Source organism: Phascolarctos cinereus, unplaced genomic scaffold, assembly GCF_003287225.1.
Source record: "Phascolarctos cinereus isolate Bilbo 61053 unplaced genomic scaffold, phaCin_HiC Scaffold_726;HRSCAF=1367, whole genome shotgun sequence".
Taxonomy (NCBI): domain Eukaryota; kingdom Metazoa; phylum Chordata; class Mammalia; order Diprotodontia; family Phascolarctidae; genus Phascolarctos; species Phascolarctos cinereus.
The window spans coordinates 417,862,175-417,882,683 of record NW_027556098.1 but is presented as its reverse complement, the minus strand read 5'-3'; the positions used below and the strand labels follow the sequence as shown (position 1 = coordinate 417,882,683).

The window sequence follows — 20,509 nt, the reverse complement described above, 5'->3', positions numbered from 1 at the left end:
CTCCCCCAGTGGCATAGGCAGATGAGAACAATTTGTCCCGATGTCCATGAAGGCCGCTGAAGCAGGCACTGTGGAGTACTTACAGCTTGATCAGATATCAAAGGTTCCAAGGTCATTCATTGCACCCAGACCATTGCAAGTCATCTTGACTTTCATCCTGCCACTGGACTTCAACAACCCAGGAAGAGAGAGTGAGACTGATGGCCTTTCCCAACTCTGCCTCACTTAAGTCCAATTTACACACAAGTCAAGACATCACCCATCATCCACTATTTTACCCCAATATCATGATGTCATTGGTCCTCTTTGAAAATGATAGATGAACTACCTATGGGCTCTTGGGCCAGTCCCTTAAACCAATCTGGGCCTCAGTTTTTGCATCTATAAAAAGAGGGAGTTGAATTAGATGAATGGTAATGTCCCTTCTGACCCTAAGTCTATAAACCTAAGGTAAGGGTAGGTTTCCCTGCACTCTGAGTGCATGAGGGGATCTGTGTTTTCTCTGCACCAACAAGCAAAGATGTACACTTAAAAGGGAGACTGAATGAACCAAAGACAAATCTCATCTACTACTTTTGCCCAGCAGCCTGTCTCTGTGACCAGTTTAGATAACAGTGCAGGTTGCTGCTATGAATGAATTAATGAATGAATGAAAGAATGAATGAATGAATAGATTGCATGTCCACCTTACTCCATTGTGCACAATTTCTTCTCCATAGAATGGGTTTCTGAGTGCACTGCCTCTGATTACATCATGGATCAGTATGACTGTGGGAAGTAAAATAGCTGATTTCCTCCTGTCCAAGAAGATTCTCAGACTCATCACAGTTCGGAAACTCTTCACATTCCTGGGTAAGGACAGTGTCATATATTCCACCATTTCAAGAGATTTCTTGCCATTTATTTCAAAAACATGTTGAGTAAATAATCATTTAATAAGCACCCACTATGCACAATGTCCCATGTACTCAAGATACAAAGACAAAGAGGGCAGCTAGGTAGCACAGTGGATAAATCAGTGACCCTAGAGTTAGGAGGACCTGAGTTCAAATGTGGCCTCAGACACATATCACTCACTATGTGTGTGACTCTGGACAAGTCACTCAACCCTAACTGCCTCAGCAAAAAAAAAAAATCACAAAAACAAGCAAAAAGATAGTCCCTGTCCTCTAAGATTATTTTCTAATGGGAAAGACAACATATGTATGCATTTTTGTGTGCTTTTGCTCCCCAGGAATGTTTTTCCCATCTTTATTCACCGTAGCTATCCCATATGTTGGCTCCACTACTGCTATAACCTTCATGATACTGGCTAGCTCAGCAAGCACCCTGTGTTTCTCTGGATTCATCGTTAATCCCCTAGACTTTGCTCCCAGGTAAGATGCTCTGCCTTCTTTCTTCTTCCTCTGGCAGTGTGCAATTGTGGAAAAGAGGCTGGATGCAAATCCCAACTCAACACCCACTGTGTGATATTGGGGGAAAAGGAGGGGAAAACCAATAAGATATGGCAGCTTGGGGTGTAAGAGAGTAAGGAGTGAGTTAGATGTCCAAACCTGGAAGGATGATGACATGCTTACAAAAATAGGGAAAAACTAAGTTGGACAGTGTTAACAATAGAGATAATTGAACCCATGGGAGCTCGTCTGTTAAGACAGGGAGCAGAGAGGGAAAAGGAAAGGAGATTGAGAAGGAGTGGTCAGAAAGGAGAAGGAGAGAGTAACCAGGAATAGGAAGTGGTCAAGAGTAGTCCAAAGCTACAAATAAATCAAGTTAAGTTTAAAGAATAAGTTAAAGATTCAGAAAAATACTCCAGATTTGCAATTGAAAAATTGTTAATTACCTTGAGAAGACTTGTGGCCATTATGAGTGGTATTGGAAACCGGACTAGAATTCATGTAGATGGGAGTTAGAAGTAAGAAAAAGGAGAGCAATGAGTGCAGTTGACCCTTTCTAGACAGTTGGGTGCAGAACAGAAGGGGAGAAACAAGAAAGAGTTTGAGGAAATGGCAGAATAATAGGAAAGACTTTTAAAGATGGGCGGGGGGGAGGGAAGGGAACCTAGGTATGTTTCTAGGCAGAAGGGAAGAACCTGTAGAGATGGCAAGACTGATCATTAGATATAGTTCCCAAGGGAAATGGGAGAGACAGCATCAAGGTCACAAGTAGAGGGGTTGGCTTTGGTGAGGAGAAGGTGTGGTTCATTATCAGAGATTTGAGCAAAGGAGGAGAAGACAATCAGTGATATGGATGGGAAATGAAAAATAGGAAAGGAAAGTGAGTGAATAGTGTGTGACAGCCAGTTAGGAAGAATCAAAGGTGTGTTACATAATGAAATAATTATGAAGATAATCCAGCATTGGGCTTTGGCAGAGTACTAGCAGCTGTAGAACAAGGGAAGAAGTCAACAAGCATTTACTAAGCGCCTCCTATGTTTCAGACACAGGGATAGGAGCTGGCCTTTCAAAGAAGAGCAAAAGCAGTCCCTGCCCTCAGAGACAACATGAGAACAACTATTACACTATATATATATATGACAAATTAGAGATTAATCTCAGAGAGAAAACAGTAGCACCAAAGAGGAAGCAGAAAAAGTTTCTTGCAGAAGGTAGGATTCTAGGTGGAGTACAGTGTGTAGCTTCATATCAGTTTGAGATACAAAGATGCTTGTTGAAATGCACTGAATTGAAGACAGTATTCATAATGCGTGGGCATGAAGTTTCTTTACAATCAACAAGCCTTTCATTTCTCTCATTCCATTTTCCTTATCAATGTTTCTCAATATACTTTTAACCGTTGTCTTCTGGTCCCATCTTTTCATTAACGTCTTGAAGTAGTGATATCTATGTTGATTTAATTTGGAAGGTCTTATAAAGTCCTTTATAGAATTGCTCTTCCATTTCATCCTTTGAACACAAGTTGGTATGGAAACTACATTTTTTTTTCATGGCACTCTCTCTTTTTTTTTTATAGACACTTAAATGTTCATGGAATGTGAGATTACTAGATGTCCCATGAAAACCTGTTTCTTGTAGCCATTAGATGTAAGATAAAATCAGCTCCACTGTCCCCTTCATTTGTTTATCCCAGGAGACCTTTGAAACCATCTTTCAGTTCAACTGCAACTTCCTTCTGTCTTCTGCCTTCATTTACAGCGAGGATGACAAGACTGATACAATCCAATTCCTCCAACAGTATACCTATTTGGTTGGCTAGTGGACAAGGTTCTTACACGTAAGGCAGCAAAGGCTAAATTCGTAGTTGATATACAAGGTCTATGATTCTTAGCCCCTTGATTCCCTTTTCTGCTACCCTATCCCTGCCATTGTAGAAACCAAAAATGGCTACACTAAAGTAAGGACTATTTCCTATTTTTCTTTGTTTCTTGGGTTGCTATTACCAAATATCCCCATGCAAATAGCTCAATAAAGAAGAGCCACTCGGTATTTCTGTCACATTTGCTCTCTAGGAAGAAAACTCGATTTATTTCCAGAATTTGAAAAACCCAGAGCCTTTCCATTATAGCAGAACCAGACAAACCACTCTCTTTTAGGATAGCCTTCAAAAACCCGGGGTCCCTCGTGTGTTGCAATCAGTCTACAGAATATGACTTGGATGAGGCTTTTTAATACTTTCCTTATACAGGTTCCTATGTATTCTTTTGTATCTTAACCCCCTAATTGTGACATTATGAACAGTGCACAATATAGTAGGATTATCATTTCATTTCTGCCACCTTTTAACATAGGGCAAAGTCACCATTATATTTGGTTTCACAGGGGGAGGTCTAAATAAATAAGTTTTATAGCTTAAATATGGACCTAGTTGATAATGGATAATCACACCACATGTAGTGAGAAATACTCCAAGTCATGTACCAAAGCCAGACTTGGGTAGAGTGAGTTTCTAAATCAGAAATTGGGGAAGCACTTGAGTTGGTCATCAGAGACCCAGGAATAGAAGTGGTTCTGCAGTCGACCTTGGAGTCTCATGAATGAGGACTTGTGATTAACTGCTTGACATAGGATCAGAATAAGTCAGTGGAAAATTAGAAGTTCTTGTTATTGCTTATGTGTTTATGGTTATTAGAACCACTCAGCCTAAATGACTCCTTATTGGAGTTGTATCATTTATAACTACAACATCAGATAAACATCACAGTTATCACAGTCTTATTAGCTTTCATGATTGCTTGATAATGAGGATAGCATGTAGATGGCTCTTTAAGGTTTGTGAAGCACTTTACAAATATTATTTCTCCTTATCCTCATGACAGCCCTGGGAGGTAGGTGCTATCATTATCCCCATTTACAGATGAGAAAACTGAGGCAGATAAAGGGTAAGTGATTTGCCCAAGATTGCACAGCTAATAAGTGTGTGGGGCCAGATCAGTTCAGGTCTACTTTTTTTTTAAATGAGGCAATTGGGGTTAAGTGTCTTGCCCAGACTCACACAGCTAGGAAGTATTATGTTTCTGAGGCTGGATTTGAACTCAGGTCCTCCAGAATCCAGGGCCAGTGCTCTATCCACTGTGCCACCTAGCTGCCCCCAGTTCAGGTCTTCTTTACTGTAGGTCCAGAATGCTATCCACTGTGCCTTCCAGCTGCCTAATATCGTATTGGTGATAATATGGAGACTATGGGTCACTAAAACCACCAGATCTTTTTCAGACAAACTTATAACCACATCCACCCCTTGTGTTCCTATAAAGTTCGTATTTCATATGCACATATAACACTTTACATTTATCTCCTTTAATGTTCATATTATTTGATTTGGCCCAATAATACTATCTTTCAAGATTATCTTTCTTTAATTTCCTAACTCTTGCATCCAGGCCCCCAGGTTTTATTTTGATTTTTGGGTTTGGTTTTTTTTGGGGAGGTAATTTTTAAAAATTTTAAATTAAATACAAAACAAGAAAAGAAAAAGGAACAAAATTAAAACAGACTTAAATAAAACTAAAATGCAAAATAAGAAAAGAAAAAAAAAGCCAGGTGCACAGCAGAACATAAGAAAGAATTCAAAATTTAAAATAATAAATTTCCATTTTAAGAAATTATACAATAAATATTTTGCATTATGTTCAGAGCTGTCTATCTCTTCTTTACTTCCACGTAGATTTTATTTTGTTCTCTGCCGTGAACTTTTTACTTTATTCTTTTTCCCCCTTCCTTTCCACCTTCCCCAAGAAGGCTACAATTAAGCATGTATGTGTGTTTGTATATACACATACACATATACACATCTACACATGTACACATACACATATACATAAACATATCCATACATATACACATACGTACACTTCCACATACATATACATAGATATCTATAATATCAGAAAAATATACACATACGTATTCATATGCAGCTATGTAAGATTGCACTATACTTGCTTGTCCTCTCTTTCTCTAAAGGTGGTTAACATCTTCCTTCATAAGTCCAAGTCTTTCCAAATTTTTCTAAATCTGCCAACTCATCATTTCCTCCACCACAACAATATTCTGACCTTATACTATCTAATTATTTTAAATAGTCTAACAGAGCTGTGGAACCCACAGCCTTAAGGCCATATGTGACCTTCTAGGTCCTTAAGTGCATCCTTTGGGCTAAGCCCAAATTTTACTTCCTTTTAATAAAAGGATTTGTTCTGTAAAATTTGGATTCACCCACCCCTGGACCAATATTGATTAATATGGCTGTCATACAGTGTAGTTTCCTTATTTTTCTCTTTTGATTAAGTCTATCTTAGCTTTGACTTTGTCTGAGATTGTGATTATGACCCTTACTTTTTTAACTAATAAATTCTATTTCTGAATTTTATTTTACTTTATGCTTGTGTGTGTCTCTTATTTCCTATAACTCCTAACTTCTCTGCTTTTCTTCTACCTGCTGTCTTGCCCTGCTATTACTTAACCTATCCCCTCCTCCACAGCACGGATCCCACCCTTATGCTTTCCTCCCCTTTATAATTTCCCCCACACTTTCCCCTTGACCTCTCATTTCTATCTGAATTTTGAAGACTTTTATAGCCTTCCAAAATATGTTATTCCCCTTCAATCCCATTTCCATTCATGTAGGCACCCTTCTATATCCCCCTTATCCTATTCACTCACCTTCTTATTTCTTTATAAATGTAGAAGACATTTATTCCCTTCTAAATGAATATATTATTCTCTCTTTAACCCAGATCTGATGTGAGTAGGGTTCCCTTCAAAAATCACCCCTTATCTTCTCTCCCTGCATCCCCTTAGCCTGTTATTTCTTTCTGAATTTTATACCCTTCTAGATACATATGTAGAATTCCCTCTTTACCCCATTCCCAACGAAAGTAGGGTTCCAAAACTACCAGCCCTCCTCCATCATCTAATTCCTCTGTGTCAGTTCTTCCTCTCACACTTCATTTCTATAAGATAATTACGTTTTTACCTTTTCCTAGATGGTATTACTTTTTAGAATCATATCATACTCAGCTCTGCCCCAATCTTTTCTTTCAAACTCCCAGTTACTAATTAAAGTCTTAGAATACAGTTTATTTCCTAGTATAAAAGTAAAGTCTGTCCTTATTGAGTCCCTTGTAATTACTCTTTGATGTCTACCTTATATTTCTCTTGAATCTTGTGTGTCAAATATTCTATTGAGTTCAGGTCATTTTTGCAATAAATCTTGAAAGTCTGGCAATTCATTGAATGCCACCCCCTTTTTTCCATTCAATATTATGCTTGACTTTCCTGGGTATGATATTTTTGGCCACAACTCCAGTTCTTTTGCTCTTCCATATACACTGTTCCACGAACACTTTTGGTACAGCCACTGCTAGGTCTTGTGTGATTCTAATTGTGGCTCTGCCTATATTGAATGTTGTTTTATTTTTCTTGTTGCCCATATTTTCTCCTTCAGCTGGGAGTCTCAGAATCTAGCTATGATATTCCTGTAGGTCTTCCTCATAGAATCTCTTTCAGGAGGTGATTGGTGGATTTTTCCTATTTTTACTTTCACCTCTTGTTTTAACACTTCAGGAAAATTTAACTACTTCTTGTATTACCATATCAAGATTCTTTTTTCTGATTGCAGCTTTCAGTTAGTCTGATCATTGTTATGTTTTATCTTCTTGATCTGTTCTCCACATCAGTTTTTTTTCCTTGTGAGATGTTTCACTTTCTCTTCTATTTCTTCATTCTTTCTATTTTGTTTTGTTATTTCTTGTTCTAACTTCCCTGGCTACCCCTTACCCAGTTCTAATTTTCAAGGAGTTATTTTCTTCCTTTTTCTTTTCTTTTTTTTCTTTTGCCAAGACAATTGGGGTTAAGTGACTTGCCCAGGGTCACACAGCTAGTAAGGGTCAAGTGTCTCCTCTGACATTGAGTTTAACTCAGGTCCTCCTGACTCCAAGGCTGATGCTCTATACCCACTGTACCACCTAGCTGCCTCTATTTTCTTCCTTAAGATTTGGGATCTCCATATCTAGTTGGTTGACTCTTTTCAAATCCTCTTGGTTTTTTTTGGATTGTTCTTTTTTTTAATTTTTCCTCAATCTCTCTCATTTTAATTTTTAAAGTCATTTTTTAAGTTCTTCTATGAATTCTTTTTTAGGACAGGTGATTATTTGATATTACTTTTGCGAGTAGGAAAGAATTTTTTTTTAACAATTCAATATCCTTCTCTGCAGATGGACCCTAGTCTTCTCAATTCACATAGTAACTTTCTATAGTTGTGTTATTCTTTTTTACCTACTCATTTTTAAAAAAAAATATGCAGCAATTTGTTGTTGTAATCAGCTGTAGCCTTTGGATATGGGGGATGGTGCCTCTGGCCTCAGGTTCTCCTTTGGTTCTCCTCTCTGGCCTGGAACAGAAACCAAGACCTTTGCCCTCCTGTAACTGTCCACAGCGAGGGTTGTCCCTGAAGTCCCAGAAGTGCACTGCTTCTGCACTTACCAGACATGTGCTGGCTCCTTCTCACCCAGGGCTGTGTCTCAATAGCACAGCTCGGCCTGACATCCCTTATCAGCAGAGGTTCCCTCAATCTTTCCCACTCAGATGCCCAACTCCCCACATTGTCCAGGAGGTGAAAATTCCTGTGGCTAAGGCCAATGCTGCCTCCCAAGGCAGCTAGCCCCAGGGCTTGCTGCTTGTTATTTCAGCAGAACTAGCCTGTAGGTATTTACACTTAATAGATTTTCTTCCAATCTTTTTTAGGTGTCTCAGGAGGACGACTGTTCTGTCCCAACTCTTGTTTATTTTTATCATGCTACATTCACCCTGAGGCACTATTTCCTCTTGTTTGTGGAGGAAATATGGAGAGTTTAGAATTTTCTGACCTACTCCACCTTCTTCCCAGAATCTTCCCCTCCCTGGTTTTTCATCATCTGTAAATTTGATTAAGATGCTATGTATGAGACATAAACAGACACAGATCTCTTAGGCATTCCACCAAAGACCTCTTGACAAGTTGATGTCCAACCAGTAATTACTATTCTTTCTGTCTAATCATTCAACCGGTTTTAAATTCATCTCCCTGTTCTATCACCTAGCCCAGGTCTTACCATCTTTTCTACAAGAATAGCATGCAAGATTTTGCAAAGTGCTTGTATAAAACCTTGACAAATTTTTATCTTCATAATATTTCCCTGACCTTCATGTCTAGTAATCCCACCAAAAAGAGGAATGAGATCAGTTTGGCATGACCTGTTATTGCTGAGGCCATGTTGGATCTCTGTCATGACTACTTCCTTTTCTTTGATGCTTATCAGCAATCTCCTTAATAATGCATTCCAGATTTAGGTCAGGAATTAGAATCCATCTCACTGACCTATAGTTTGCAGCCCTCATTCTGTTCCTTTTTTTTAATAATTGGGAAAACATTCATGGCTCTTCTTAACATTCTTTCAAAGATCAACCAAAGTATCTCAGGAAACACATCTACCTGGCTTTTTCTGTGCTCAAGGATATGATTTATCTACTCCTGATGACTTGAACTCCTTAAAGCTAGATAACTCAGTGGATAGCATGGAATTAGTCAGGAAGACATGAATTCAAATCTTGCCTCACAAACTCACCAACTGTGGCCCTAAGCAAGTCAATTAACTTTTCTCTGTCTCAGTTCTTTCATCTGTAAAATTAGAATAAGAATATATAGCTCACTAGGCTGTTGTGAAGCTGAAATGAGTTAACATATGTAAAGAACAGCTTTGCACCTTTTGAAGCACTATATAAATATTAGCTATTATTATATACTAGGTGCTCTTATCATTTATTTACTTATCTTGTGTATCATCTCCCAATGAGTTATTCTTTTCTGTCCTTTCCAGTACAAAGATAATTCTCTTTGGCAAACAGGTGAAAAAAAAGTTGAGCAGCTCTGCCTTCTCTCCACTCTTAATCATCTTCTCACCCACCCCAAGCAGTAATCACCTCCCTTCCTTGAACATTCTCTCCTCTCTAATACAGCTGCAAAACAACTCAAACTTCATTCTCCTGAACTATCTCACCAGCTCATATACAAAGGTTTATTATGTGCTGTTCATTCCATCTTTGCAATCTCTCTCAAATTTAGTCTCTGCTCTATTCTCACTAAAACCACCTTAATAGTGATTAGTATGGTCACCTTCCTGGATTATTGCATTATTATTCTAACATGTCTTATTGCTTCAATTCTGACAAGCAGTGTGGTATAATGAATGGTGTATTTGATGTGGGATTTAAAAAACCAAGGTTCAAATCCTGCCTCTGATATTTTATAACCCTTCAGTCATTGGAAAACCAGTTCAGTGGGCTTCAGGTTTTTTCATTTATTAGATGGGCACATGAGTATCTACCTTGAGACTCAAATGAGAAAATGTGTGTAAAAGTTTGAGTAATTTTTAAAATGTTGTATAGTGATGAACTCTAAAGGCAGTTTGAAGTATACTTTTTTTAAACTTTATTTTTATTGATTTACTTTGTGTTTTCTTTTGCAACATGACTTATATGGAAATATGTTCTGCATGATGTCATATGCATAGTTAAAATAAAATTGCTTATCTTCTCAAGGGAGGAGGAGAGGTGGGAAGGGGAGCATTTGGAACACAAAATTTTCTTAAAATGAGTGTTAATTTTTTCTACATGCAATTGGGAAAATTCAATGAAATAAAAAATTTTAAAATAAAATAATGCTATCTAAACATAAGCTAGCATTAATTCTTTCCCTCCCAACTCACTTGGAATCCATCCTTTGCATGGTTCCCAAAGTAATCTTTCCCTATGCACAGACTTGGTTTGGTTATTTTTCTTCTCAAAAAAAGAAAATCTTCTGTGACCCTCTACTGATGACCAAAGAAAATTTCAGTTTGGTTCAATAAATCCTTATTATTCACCTATTGCATGCAAGTTACTGTACTAAGACAAAAATGAAAATCCCTGCTGTCCAAGTATTTGAATTCTACTGGAGGAAGATGACACAATCTCAAATAAGAAAGCTTAAGCTTGTATAAAGTAATAAAAATAACTTCAAGGGCAAGATAGAAATAAAGATCCAACCTCCCTCTCCCCTTTTAAAGCATGGTAGGCTTTTCATAATGCTTATATTTTAGGCCTTATATCTTAGAAGATGCTTTTCTTATGCTCTAGTAAAATTGGGCTATTATTCACCCTGGTACATACCCAGTACTTTCCAGTCTTCCTGCTTTTGCTTAATTGTTCCCTATGACTAGGCTATCCTTCCATCCCCTTGATACTGATTGAATTCCTATCCATCCTTTAACAACTCAAATGTCACTTTCTTCATAAAGCCTTCTGGGAGCTCCAATTTGTAACAGCATCTTCTCCTTCCTCCCAATACTCATTAGGACTAGCTCTGTTTGGCCACAGAAATCAGAATTAAAAGCAATGGAGAAGGGAAAGGAGGAGAAAAAAATGGAGAGAAGTTGCCAAGAAGCTGATTTGACTTGATCCAGTGAAAAAAATGTGTGAGATTAGAGCTACTCAACAGTGGACAAAAGCTCCTCCATTGGGAACTCATTTTCCTTCATAGATGGCTTCTAAGGAAGCCTGGATAACAATTTGTCAGGGATTTTAATAGAATTCTATATCAGGAACTGGAAGGGACCACAAAGTCCACTTCATTTAACCCCTCATTTCACAGATAAGGAAACCTGGGCACAGGAGGGTTGTCTAAGGTCTCCCAGGTAAAGTCAGTGCACTACTGCTCAAGTGGCACTTGTAAGGTCCTTTCCAACTCTGATACACTGTTCCCTAGGAGTGAGAAATACATAGCATATGAAAGGAAGGAAAGAAGGAAGAGAGAGACGGAGCGAGAGAGAGATTGAGAGAGAAAAAGAGAGAGAGAGAGAGAGAGAGAGAGAGAGAGAGAGAAAGACTGAAAGAGCAAAATTAAGAGAAAGAGAGAGAGAGAATCAGTGCTCTGTTTTACTGAAAAATCTATCTTCCTACAGATATGCTAGCTTTATCATATCACTGGGAACTACTGCCATGTCGATTTCAGGGATCGTTTCTCCCTTCATTACTGGATACTTCATCAACCAGGTAAAGCATCTATGCTCAAAAATGATTTGAACATACTCACCTGAAGCAATAGGAGGGGCTGCAGTCTATTTCCAGGAATCCTAAAAGTTCACATTAAAATTCCTCAATAAGAACAATTCATCTTTGTACAATGATGTGTGTGAATATGTATCAACCTGTAATGTCATGGACTTAGGCAACTCCCTGAGAGGACATTCCCTGGCTCTGCAGCTAGAGTCTCAGAGTTACCTGAGTCACTGAGGACCTAAGTGATTTCACCAGGGTCCCAAACCTTAGTATGAGGCTGAAGAGAGACTTGAACCCAAACCAGTGCTTCACTACTGCTTCTCCAATGGAGGATTAAAGTTTACAAATCACTCTCCTCACAACCAGCCTATGAAGCAAGTTGTGCAAGGTTGTTATCTCTATATTGTTATAGACAAGGAAATGGAGGCTTTGACCAAACAGGTGCTCCATGGCTACAAGATGAGTGTCACAGTCAGCATGTATATGACATTTCCTCACCCCAAATCCAAGACTCTGTCCACTGCATCTCAGTGCTTCCCGAACCCTTTGCTTCATCATGTTTTGAAGCTTCATTTAATTGACACTAGCTCAATGAAGGGCACTTTAATTAAAACCAAAAATGATAATCTCATAGAAGGCCCTCCCTGACATGAATAATTTCATGTGTTTTCTGAGAAGATTTAGGAAGGTAGAACCTTTTTTTGGACCAACATTAAATCTTGAACTGACAATTTTTGCACCTACAGGACAATGCGACAGGCTGGAAGAATGTTTTCTTTCTATCATCTGGCATTAATCTATTAGGAATGATTTTCTACCTCATATTTGGCCAGACAGATATCCAGGATTGGGCCAAAGAGCAGAGACTCACCGCTTCTGAGGGGCCAGGGAAATGAAATGAAAATTAGTTCTACCAAAAACATCCTTAAGGATTTTTAAGATCATCCTTGACTTCTCAACTCTCAGGCAATATATACCAATGTCAAGCTTGTCTTTTTAATATCCACAACATCTCTTATGTGTGTCTCCTCTTCTCCACTCACTTAGTCACCAACCTACTTCAGGCCCTCATCACCTCTTGCTTAATCTATTGGAATGACATTTTGCATCTCCCTGCCTCATCTCTTCACCATTCTCATGCATCCTCCACACAGCTGACAAAATTATTTTCCCAAAGCACAAGACAGATCATGTCACTCCCCTCTATTCAACAAATTCCACTATCTCCCAATTGCCTCTAGAATAAAATACAAACTACTGTATTTGGAATTTAAAGCACTTCACAGCATAGGCCCTTCCTACCTTTGTGATCTCCTTATATTTTATGTCTTTCCTCACATGTCGCATTCTGGACCTGCTGCATTGCCTTCTCATTTTTCTGAACATATAATATTTTCATCTCCAGTCTCCATGACTGCGCACTCACTGGCATCCATACCTGGAATATATTCTCTCTACTCCTCTGCCTCTTGGAATCTTACATTTTCTTCAAGATTCAGCTCAAGTGCCATGAATTTTTACTGGTCCCCACCCTAGCTGCTAGGGGACACTCTCCCAAAACATACCAATAAAATATTCATTTTGTATTGAGGAAATCAAAATTATTTTGCGCCATTTCATAATTAATTCTATTCTGTAACTGACCCTCTTTTATATTACTGCCCCATTTTGTATAATTGCTCCAGCCACATTTCTCCATCCTTGAGTTAAGCTCAGGAATACAGTTTTCTCTCTGAGTCAATTTAAAGGTATAATTAAAAGGGAATGTTGTTATCACTCTGACCATTACCTCCTGGAACATCTGCTTCTTGTCTATATCTTCCAACCCCTTAACCTGCTGCCATCCCCAAAAGTGATTTCATGCTTGCCTGCAGTTAGAGGTGGTTAGATATCCTCCAATACGACATTGAGGCCAGTGGTACTGATGCCCTAGCAAAGATTACAAAAGGCAGGTGAGTCCCATAAAACAATTAACATTCCATAATTGTCAGAGAGGGCCAAAGCACTTTTCTTTGTATAGCCAATCATAATCTTCCCCAACTAACCTGACCCCTCTTCTCCTGTGTTTCAATAAAAAAAAGATCTCTTCCTTCTCACTGGGGTCACTGGCCTTGCTAAGGTTGCCAGGCTGACCCACTTTGTTAACAGTTATAGACATCATTGTTAATAAATTGATTCTGCTCAAAGTCTGCACTCAGTTTTCAGTTCAGCTATTTCAGTCATGTCAGACTCTTTGTGACTGTCTTTGGAGCTTCTTTGGCAAAGTTACTGGAGTGGATTGTCCTTTCCTTCTCCAGCTTACTTTACATATGAGGAAAATGTGGCAAACAAGACTAGGTGACTTGCCCAGGGTCATGCAGCTACTAAGTGCCTGAAGCCAGATTTGCACTCAGGAAGATGAGTCTTCCTGATGTCAGGCCCAGTACTCTATCCACTGTGCTGCATAGCCTGCCTGTTCCTCAGTTGATCTTTATTGAATTTACTCTAAACAGTACACATTCTGTATATAATCATGAGTACATGGCATCTCACTCATTAGGGTGTAAGTTCCATGAGGGCAGGCAGTGTTTCACTCCTGTCTTCGTTTCCTCAGCATGTGGTCTAGTGCCTCCCACAGAGCAGACACTTAATCCACGCTTGTTCATTGGTTTTAATCTTTTCTTCCCTGACCTGCTGGCTCCTTAGCTATGAGTCTTGGTTCTGGATCTAGCCCTGTTCTTTAGAGATGTGGTCAACCTAAGCAGAGGATGCTCTGATGATTCTATACACGTTTTACTATGGCCTGATGTCCCAACAATATGAACAAACATGTATCACCAAATTACAAAATATTGTACAAGGGACCCTGGTGATCATCTAGTGCAACCGTTCCATGAATAGGAATACCCGAGGAATCCGGTTGGCAGAGGAGCAGAAAACAGTGTAAAGAGGAGCTTTCTCCCCCACTCTCAAACAGATCTAGAAAACACATGAGACATCATACTGATGGGGAAATCCAAGAAAAAGTGACAGTACATAATTTTTCCAGCCCAGCTTAGCACAGGGGGATGAGCAGGTCTGTGGACACCAGACATGAAGTCAGGACCAGCACCTTTCTGGATCATATGCCAGCACCCAGAGCAAAGTGAAGAACTGGGGCAAGAAGAGGTCCTAGACCAATACAAGGTATCCCCAGACATATACTAAAGCACCAAAATGCTAGGACAGATGAAAAGTGGCAGCTTTGTTGCCCACTACCTAATTCCCAGCAACAGATGCCCAGTAGACTAGGAGAGGACCTGCCTCAACCAACAAACGCCAAGTAGTCTCCAGCCCTAGGGGTATACTAAGAAGGAAGCAAGTTCAGAAGCAAGCAAAAGCAGTGTGTCTCAGACACCAGGAGCAGAACAGATTATCAGTTCCCAATTCCAGTGTAGTCTGAAGAATGCAGAAGATTAACCAGGCCATTCCAGACCAAAGGGAAACCTGCAATTCTGTCCTTCTGAACCAGCAGAGCTTCCCAGGTAGCTAACAGTAGCTGAGTCCAGCACCAGTCTCCTCTTTCTCAGACCTGAACCTAGGTCAGAAGCTTGCAGACCTCAGAGCAGAGGGGTAGAAATCTGGCTTTGCACTGAATCAGACCAATATGGAAGTGCTGAAAGCTTGCTGTCCCCAGCCTGAGCTATCCCTGAGATCCTAGAAAAATACAGCACATGACCCCGAAGAAAGCAGCAAGAGAGCCAGCCAGACACTCCTTACAGAGACTACCAATAATATGAAGTCTGAAGTCAGAAGTAGGCCGGAGGGCAGCTGCTTCCCGATCTTCCACCAACAGACCGAGGGGGAATCCAGTGGCTGATCAGAGAGGAACTGCAGGGATCTCTTTGCCAGTGCTGAGGCAGGAATCTCTTACTTTGCCCCTATTTGGATCTGGGTCACTGTTCTGGGCCACAGTGCTGGGTGAGGAGGAACGCTGGCATGGTAGACCTTGGAGTGACTGTGGAGAGGCACCCTTCCTCACAGTTACAGGACAGAAAGGAATACTTGTGGTGACAGTCCAGGGAAAAAGTAAACACCTTGCCCCTTATCATACCACCTTGGAAGAACTGAAAATTTAGAGGTCGCTACAAGTATCTCTGAAAACGGCTACACAAACCCCTGAAGCTTGGGACAATACCTTTGCCACATTGGAAGCAGACTCTTACCTTAACAAAGAGTTTAAAACTCAAGTAATTGGCTGGGATCATGAGCAAGCAGTGCAAAAAGAGTCAGACTATATTATCTTACTTTGGTGAAAAATAAGATCAAAATATACAACCAGAAGAAGACAACAAAGTCAAAGCTCGACATCCAAAGCCTGCAAGAAAAATACGAATCAGTCCCAGGCCTTGGAAGAGCTCAAAAGGGATTTTGAGAAGCAAGTAAGAGAAGTACAGGAAAAACTGAGAGTGATGCAAGAAAATCATTAAAAATGAGTTAACAGCCTGCTAAAGGAGACCCAAAAAAATACTGAAGAAAATAACACCTTAAAAAATATCCTAACCCAACTGGCAAAAGAAGTCCAAAAAGCCAATGAGGAGGAAAATGCCCTAAAAAGAAAAATTGGCCAAATTGAAAAGGAAGTCCAAAAGATTACTGAAGAAAATACTTCCTTAAAAATTAGAATAGAACACAATTGGAAGATAGTGACTTCATCAGAAATCAAGACACAGTAGACCAAATCCAAAAGAATGAAAAAATAGAAGACAATGTGAAATATCTCATTGGAAAAACAATTGACCTGGAAAACAGATCCAAGAGAGAGAATTTAAAAATTATTGGACAATCAGAAAGCCATGATCAAAGAAAGAGCCTAGACATCATCTTTCAAGAAATTATCAAGGAAAACTGCCTTGATATATTAGAACCAGAGGGCAAAATAGAAATTGAAAGAATCAACCGATCTCCTCCTGAAAGAGATCCCCAAAGGAAAACTCCTAGGAATATTGATTCCAGAGTTCCCAGGTCAAGGAAAAAATATTACAAGCTGTCAGAAAAGAAACAATTCAAGTACTGTGGAAACAGAAACACAAGATTTAGCAGCTTCTACATTAAAGGACCGCAGGGCATGGAATATGATATTCCAGAGGGCAAAGGAGGTAGGATTACAACCAAGAATCACCTACCCAGAAAAACTGAGTATAATCCTTCAGGGGAAAAAATGGTCATTCAGTGAAATAGGGGACTTTCAAGCATTCATTATGAAAAGACCAGAGCTGAATAGAAAATTTGACTTTCAAATACAGGACTCAAGTGGAACATGAAGAGGTAAACAGGAAAGAGAAATCATGAAAGACTTATTAAAATTGAGCTGTTTACATTCCTGCATGGAAAGATGATATTTATAACTCATGAGACCTTTGTCAGTATTAGAGTAATTTGAGGGAAAAAAATTATATGTATGCATATGTAGATAAAGAGATAGATAGAAGACACAGGGTGAGTTGAAGATTAAGGGGTCATATCTGGAGAATAAAATTAAGGGATGAGAGAGGATTATAGTCGGAGAAGAAAGGGAGAGGTAGAATGGGGTAAACTATCTCACAAAAAAAAGTCTCTTACAGTGGAGGGGAAACGGGGGAAGGTGAGAGAGCATGAGTGAATCTTACTCTTATAGGATTTGGCTTAAGGAGGGAATAACATACACATTCAATTGGGTATGGAAATCTGTCTTACCCTACAGGAAAATAGGGGGAGAAGGGGACAAGAGAGCAGGGGGATGATAGAGAGGAGAGCAGATTGGGAAAGGGAGTAATCAGAAGTAAATACTTTTGAGGAGGGACAGGGTCAAAAGAAAGAATAGAATAGATGGAAAGGGCAAGATAGGATTAAGGGAAGTAGAGTTAGTTTTTCACAACATGTCTACTATGGACGTGTTTTGCATAACTGTACATGTACAACCTATATTGAGTTGCTTGCTTTCTCAATGAGGGTGGGTGGGGAGGGAGGAAGAGAGAAAATTTGAAACCTAAAGTTTTAAAAACATGTGTTTCAAAAAATGTTTTCACATGATACTGGGAAATAAGAAATACAGGAAATGGGGTACAGAAGTCTATCCTGCCCTACAGGAAAATAGAAGGGGAAGGGGATAAGAGAAGGGGAGAGAGATAGAAGACAGGACAGACTAGGGGAAGGGATATTCAGAATGCATGCCATCTTGGGGTGGGAGGAGGGGTGAGATGGGATGAAAATTGGGAATTCAAAAATTTGTGGGACAGAATGTTGAAAGCTAAAAATAAATAAAGTTGTATTAAAAAAATAAAAACAAAAATTAAAATTAAAATTAAAAAAAAAAAGAAAAAGAAAAGAAGTAGGCTGGAAGAATGAGCCAACAAACAAAAAAGAATTCCACCATATAAAGTGTTTATGGTGACAAGAATGGTCAAGATGCAAATGAAAAGAATGATATCAAAACATCTACAAGCAAAAGGTTCTGTGAAAAATACTGCTTGAATAGAGTCTATACCAGATTACACTCTGTCTTGGGGAAGGGGGAAGAGAGAGAAGGGGAGTAAATTTAAAAATCAAAATCTTATGTAAATGAATGTTGAAAACTAAAAATAAATTTATTGTTCAAAGAAAAGAAGAGAATAAAAATACAGCATGTGCATAAATTCAGCTAGAACTTCTGAAAGACATAAATGTTTGTTTTATTTTTTAAGCATTGAGGGCAGCTAGGTGGCACATTAGGTAAAGCACTGGCCTTGGAGTCAGGAGGACCTGACTTCAAATCCAGCATATGACAATTGACACTACCTGTGGTGTGTGACCCTGGCCAAGTCACTTAACCCCAATTGCCTCACAAAAAAAGTCTTAGAATCCAGACTTCTTTCATGAGGCAGCTAGGTGGCACAGTAGATAGAGCTCTGGCCTTGGAGTTAAGAGGACCTAAGTTCAAATCTGGCCTCAGACACTTGAAACTGACTGGCTGTGTGACTCTGGGAGAGTCACTTAACCACATTTGCCTTACCAAAAAGAAAAAAAAATTTAAAATATTCTTGCCAATGACATAAGCATGTTAGAGGAGAAAATGGGGAAGAAATGAAAGCTATGGAAGAAAGAATTGCAAAGGGAAGTAACAGCTTGATATAGGAGGTGCAAAACTTTGCCCAAGCAACAAACACCCTGAAAATTAAAAGGAAACAAATAGAAGTCAATGACTCCATAAGACAACAAGAAACATTAAAACCTTAAAGTGCTAAATAAATGCTGATTATCATCATCATTATTATTATTGATTATTCCTGGAAATGTTGTTTCTCTAATGGAGCCCAAGGTTCTATTTGCCTTTTGGGATTCCCTTAAACACTGTTCACTCATATGGAGTTTTGCAGTCCCTATAATCCTATTCACATACAATATTAAGCCCTAAATATGACTCTCGAGATTCTTCCTACAATGCACTACCTGGGCAGCTGCTCCTGAACTCTAACCATTAGAGACAGTAATGAATTCAATGCATCTTGTGCTTCTTCCAGATTTATGATTAATGAAAATGACTTCCCATTTCAAGCTTTTAAAAGGAGGAATTCAGTTCTCATCAAAACTCCTTAAGTAGGCTGATATACTTTGTATTCACTTTCTAGTGTTGTTGCTCTAATCTGCCTCTTCTAAGTTTTTGAAACTGTGAGAAAAAATTGTAGGTGACCCATATAAGTAAAAAGAAAATGTTGATAACTTTAGAGAGGGCACCTTCAGTTCAGTGGTAGCATTAGGAATCAGATTTAAAGGAGTGGAGAAGAGAGTAGGAAAAGAAGAAATAGATACAGTGAGTATAAATAACTTTCCCTGGGATTTTGCAAAGAAAGACACATAGAATGACAGCTTGAGGGGATATTAAGATAAAGTGAAGAATGGGGGAGAAGGAAGGACTTTAAAAGGTGGCAAAGCAGTCAATGAATAATAATTTTTAAAAAGGTGATGATTAGATAGTAAGAATGACTGATGAGGCAAAGTCCTGAAGAAAATAGTACAGAATGGATGAATGTCAGCTTGGGGGTTTATTGGTCTTACCTCCCACTTAGCAGTAAATGGTCTCTAAATGTGATCAGTAAGGAGTCACTCAAGGAATCAACCCAACCCGTTTACACAATTCACATTCTGCTATGGTGGTGGTGGCTAAGTCATATTCAACTCTTTGTGACCCATTTGGGGTTTTCTTGGCAGATACTAGAATGGCTTTCCATTTTCTTCTCCAGCTCATTTTACAGATGAGTAAATTGAAGCAGAGTTAAATGACTTGCTCCGGGTCACACAGCTAATGACTGAGGCTGGATTTGAACTCAAGTCATTCTGACTCCAGACCTTGTGCTCTATCCACTGTGCCACCTAGTTGCCCAGAAATATAATAGATAACAGTAATAATAATTTTACATAAATCTAATATAGCGAAGATGTCTTAAGATGCCTTTATCTGTGAAAAGCAGAGTTCTGAGATGTTGCCACCCATGGTAATTGTTTAAAGTGATTAAGTTAAAGTGATTAATAGTGTTGGACTCTTACAATATACTGACAATGGGGCAAAACTTCAATACTTTTCCATCAATTCCCAGAACTAATCAGTTGCCAACAATTGTTGACTCTGCTTCTGTATCATTCATATCATACTGAGGTGCTATTCCATAGGATTGACATTCTCATCTGTAATTTCAATACAACAAGCAAACAAAAATCTGTTTAATTCTCAGTAGACACACACACACACACACACACACACACACACACACACACACACACAAACCAATCTACTTGTAATCTTCTGAATAATCCACAATATACTTGAAAATTATTGCCAATGGGGCAGCTAGGTGGTGCAGTGGATAGAGCACTGGTCCTAAACTCTGGAGGACCTGAGTTCAAACCAAGCCTCAGACCAAACACTTGACACTTACTAGCTGTGTGACCCTGGGAAAGTAACTGAACCCCAATTACCTAAAATCAAAAAAAAGAAAAGAAAAAAAATC

The 20,509-nt window shown here is 39.0% G+C and overlaps 1 protein-coding gene across 3 annotated transcripts in view; it reads left to right on the top strand.

Annotated features, from left to right (window-relative positions):
• Positions 1-20,509, top strand: part of LOC110219743 (putative small intestine urate exporter) — a 107,823-nt gene that overhangs the window by 33,483 nt on the left and 53,831 nt on the right. For all 3 annotated transcript variants that reach the window (XM_021003359.2, XM_021003356.2, XM_021003360.2), the window contains exons 9-11: positions 720-852; positions 1,235-1,376; positions 11,432-11,522. In XM_021003359.2, coding sequence (XP_020859018.1) covers positions 720-852; positions 1,235-1,376; positions 11,432-11,522 — 366 coding nt within the window. The remainder of the gene's footprint in view (positions 1-719; positions 853-1,234; positions 1,377-11,431; positions 11,523-20,509) is intronic.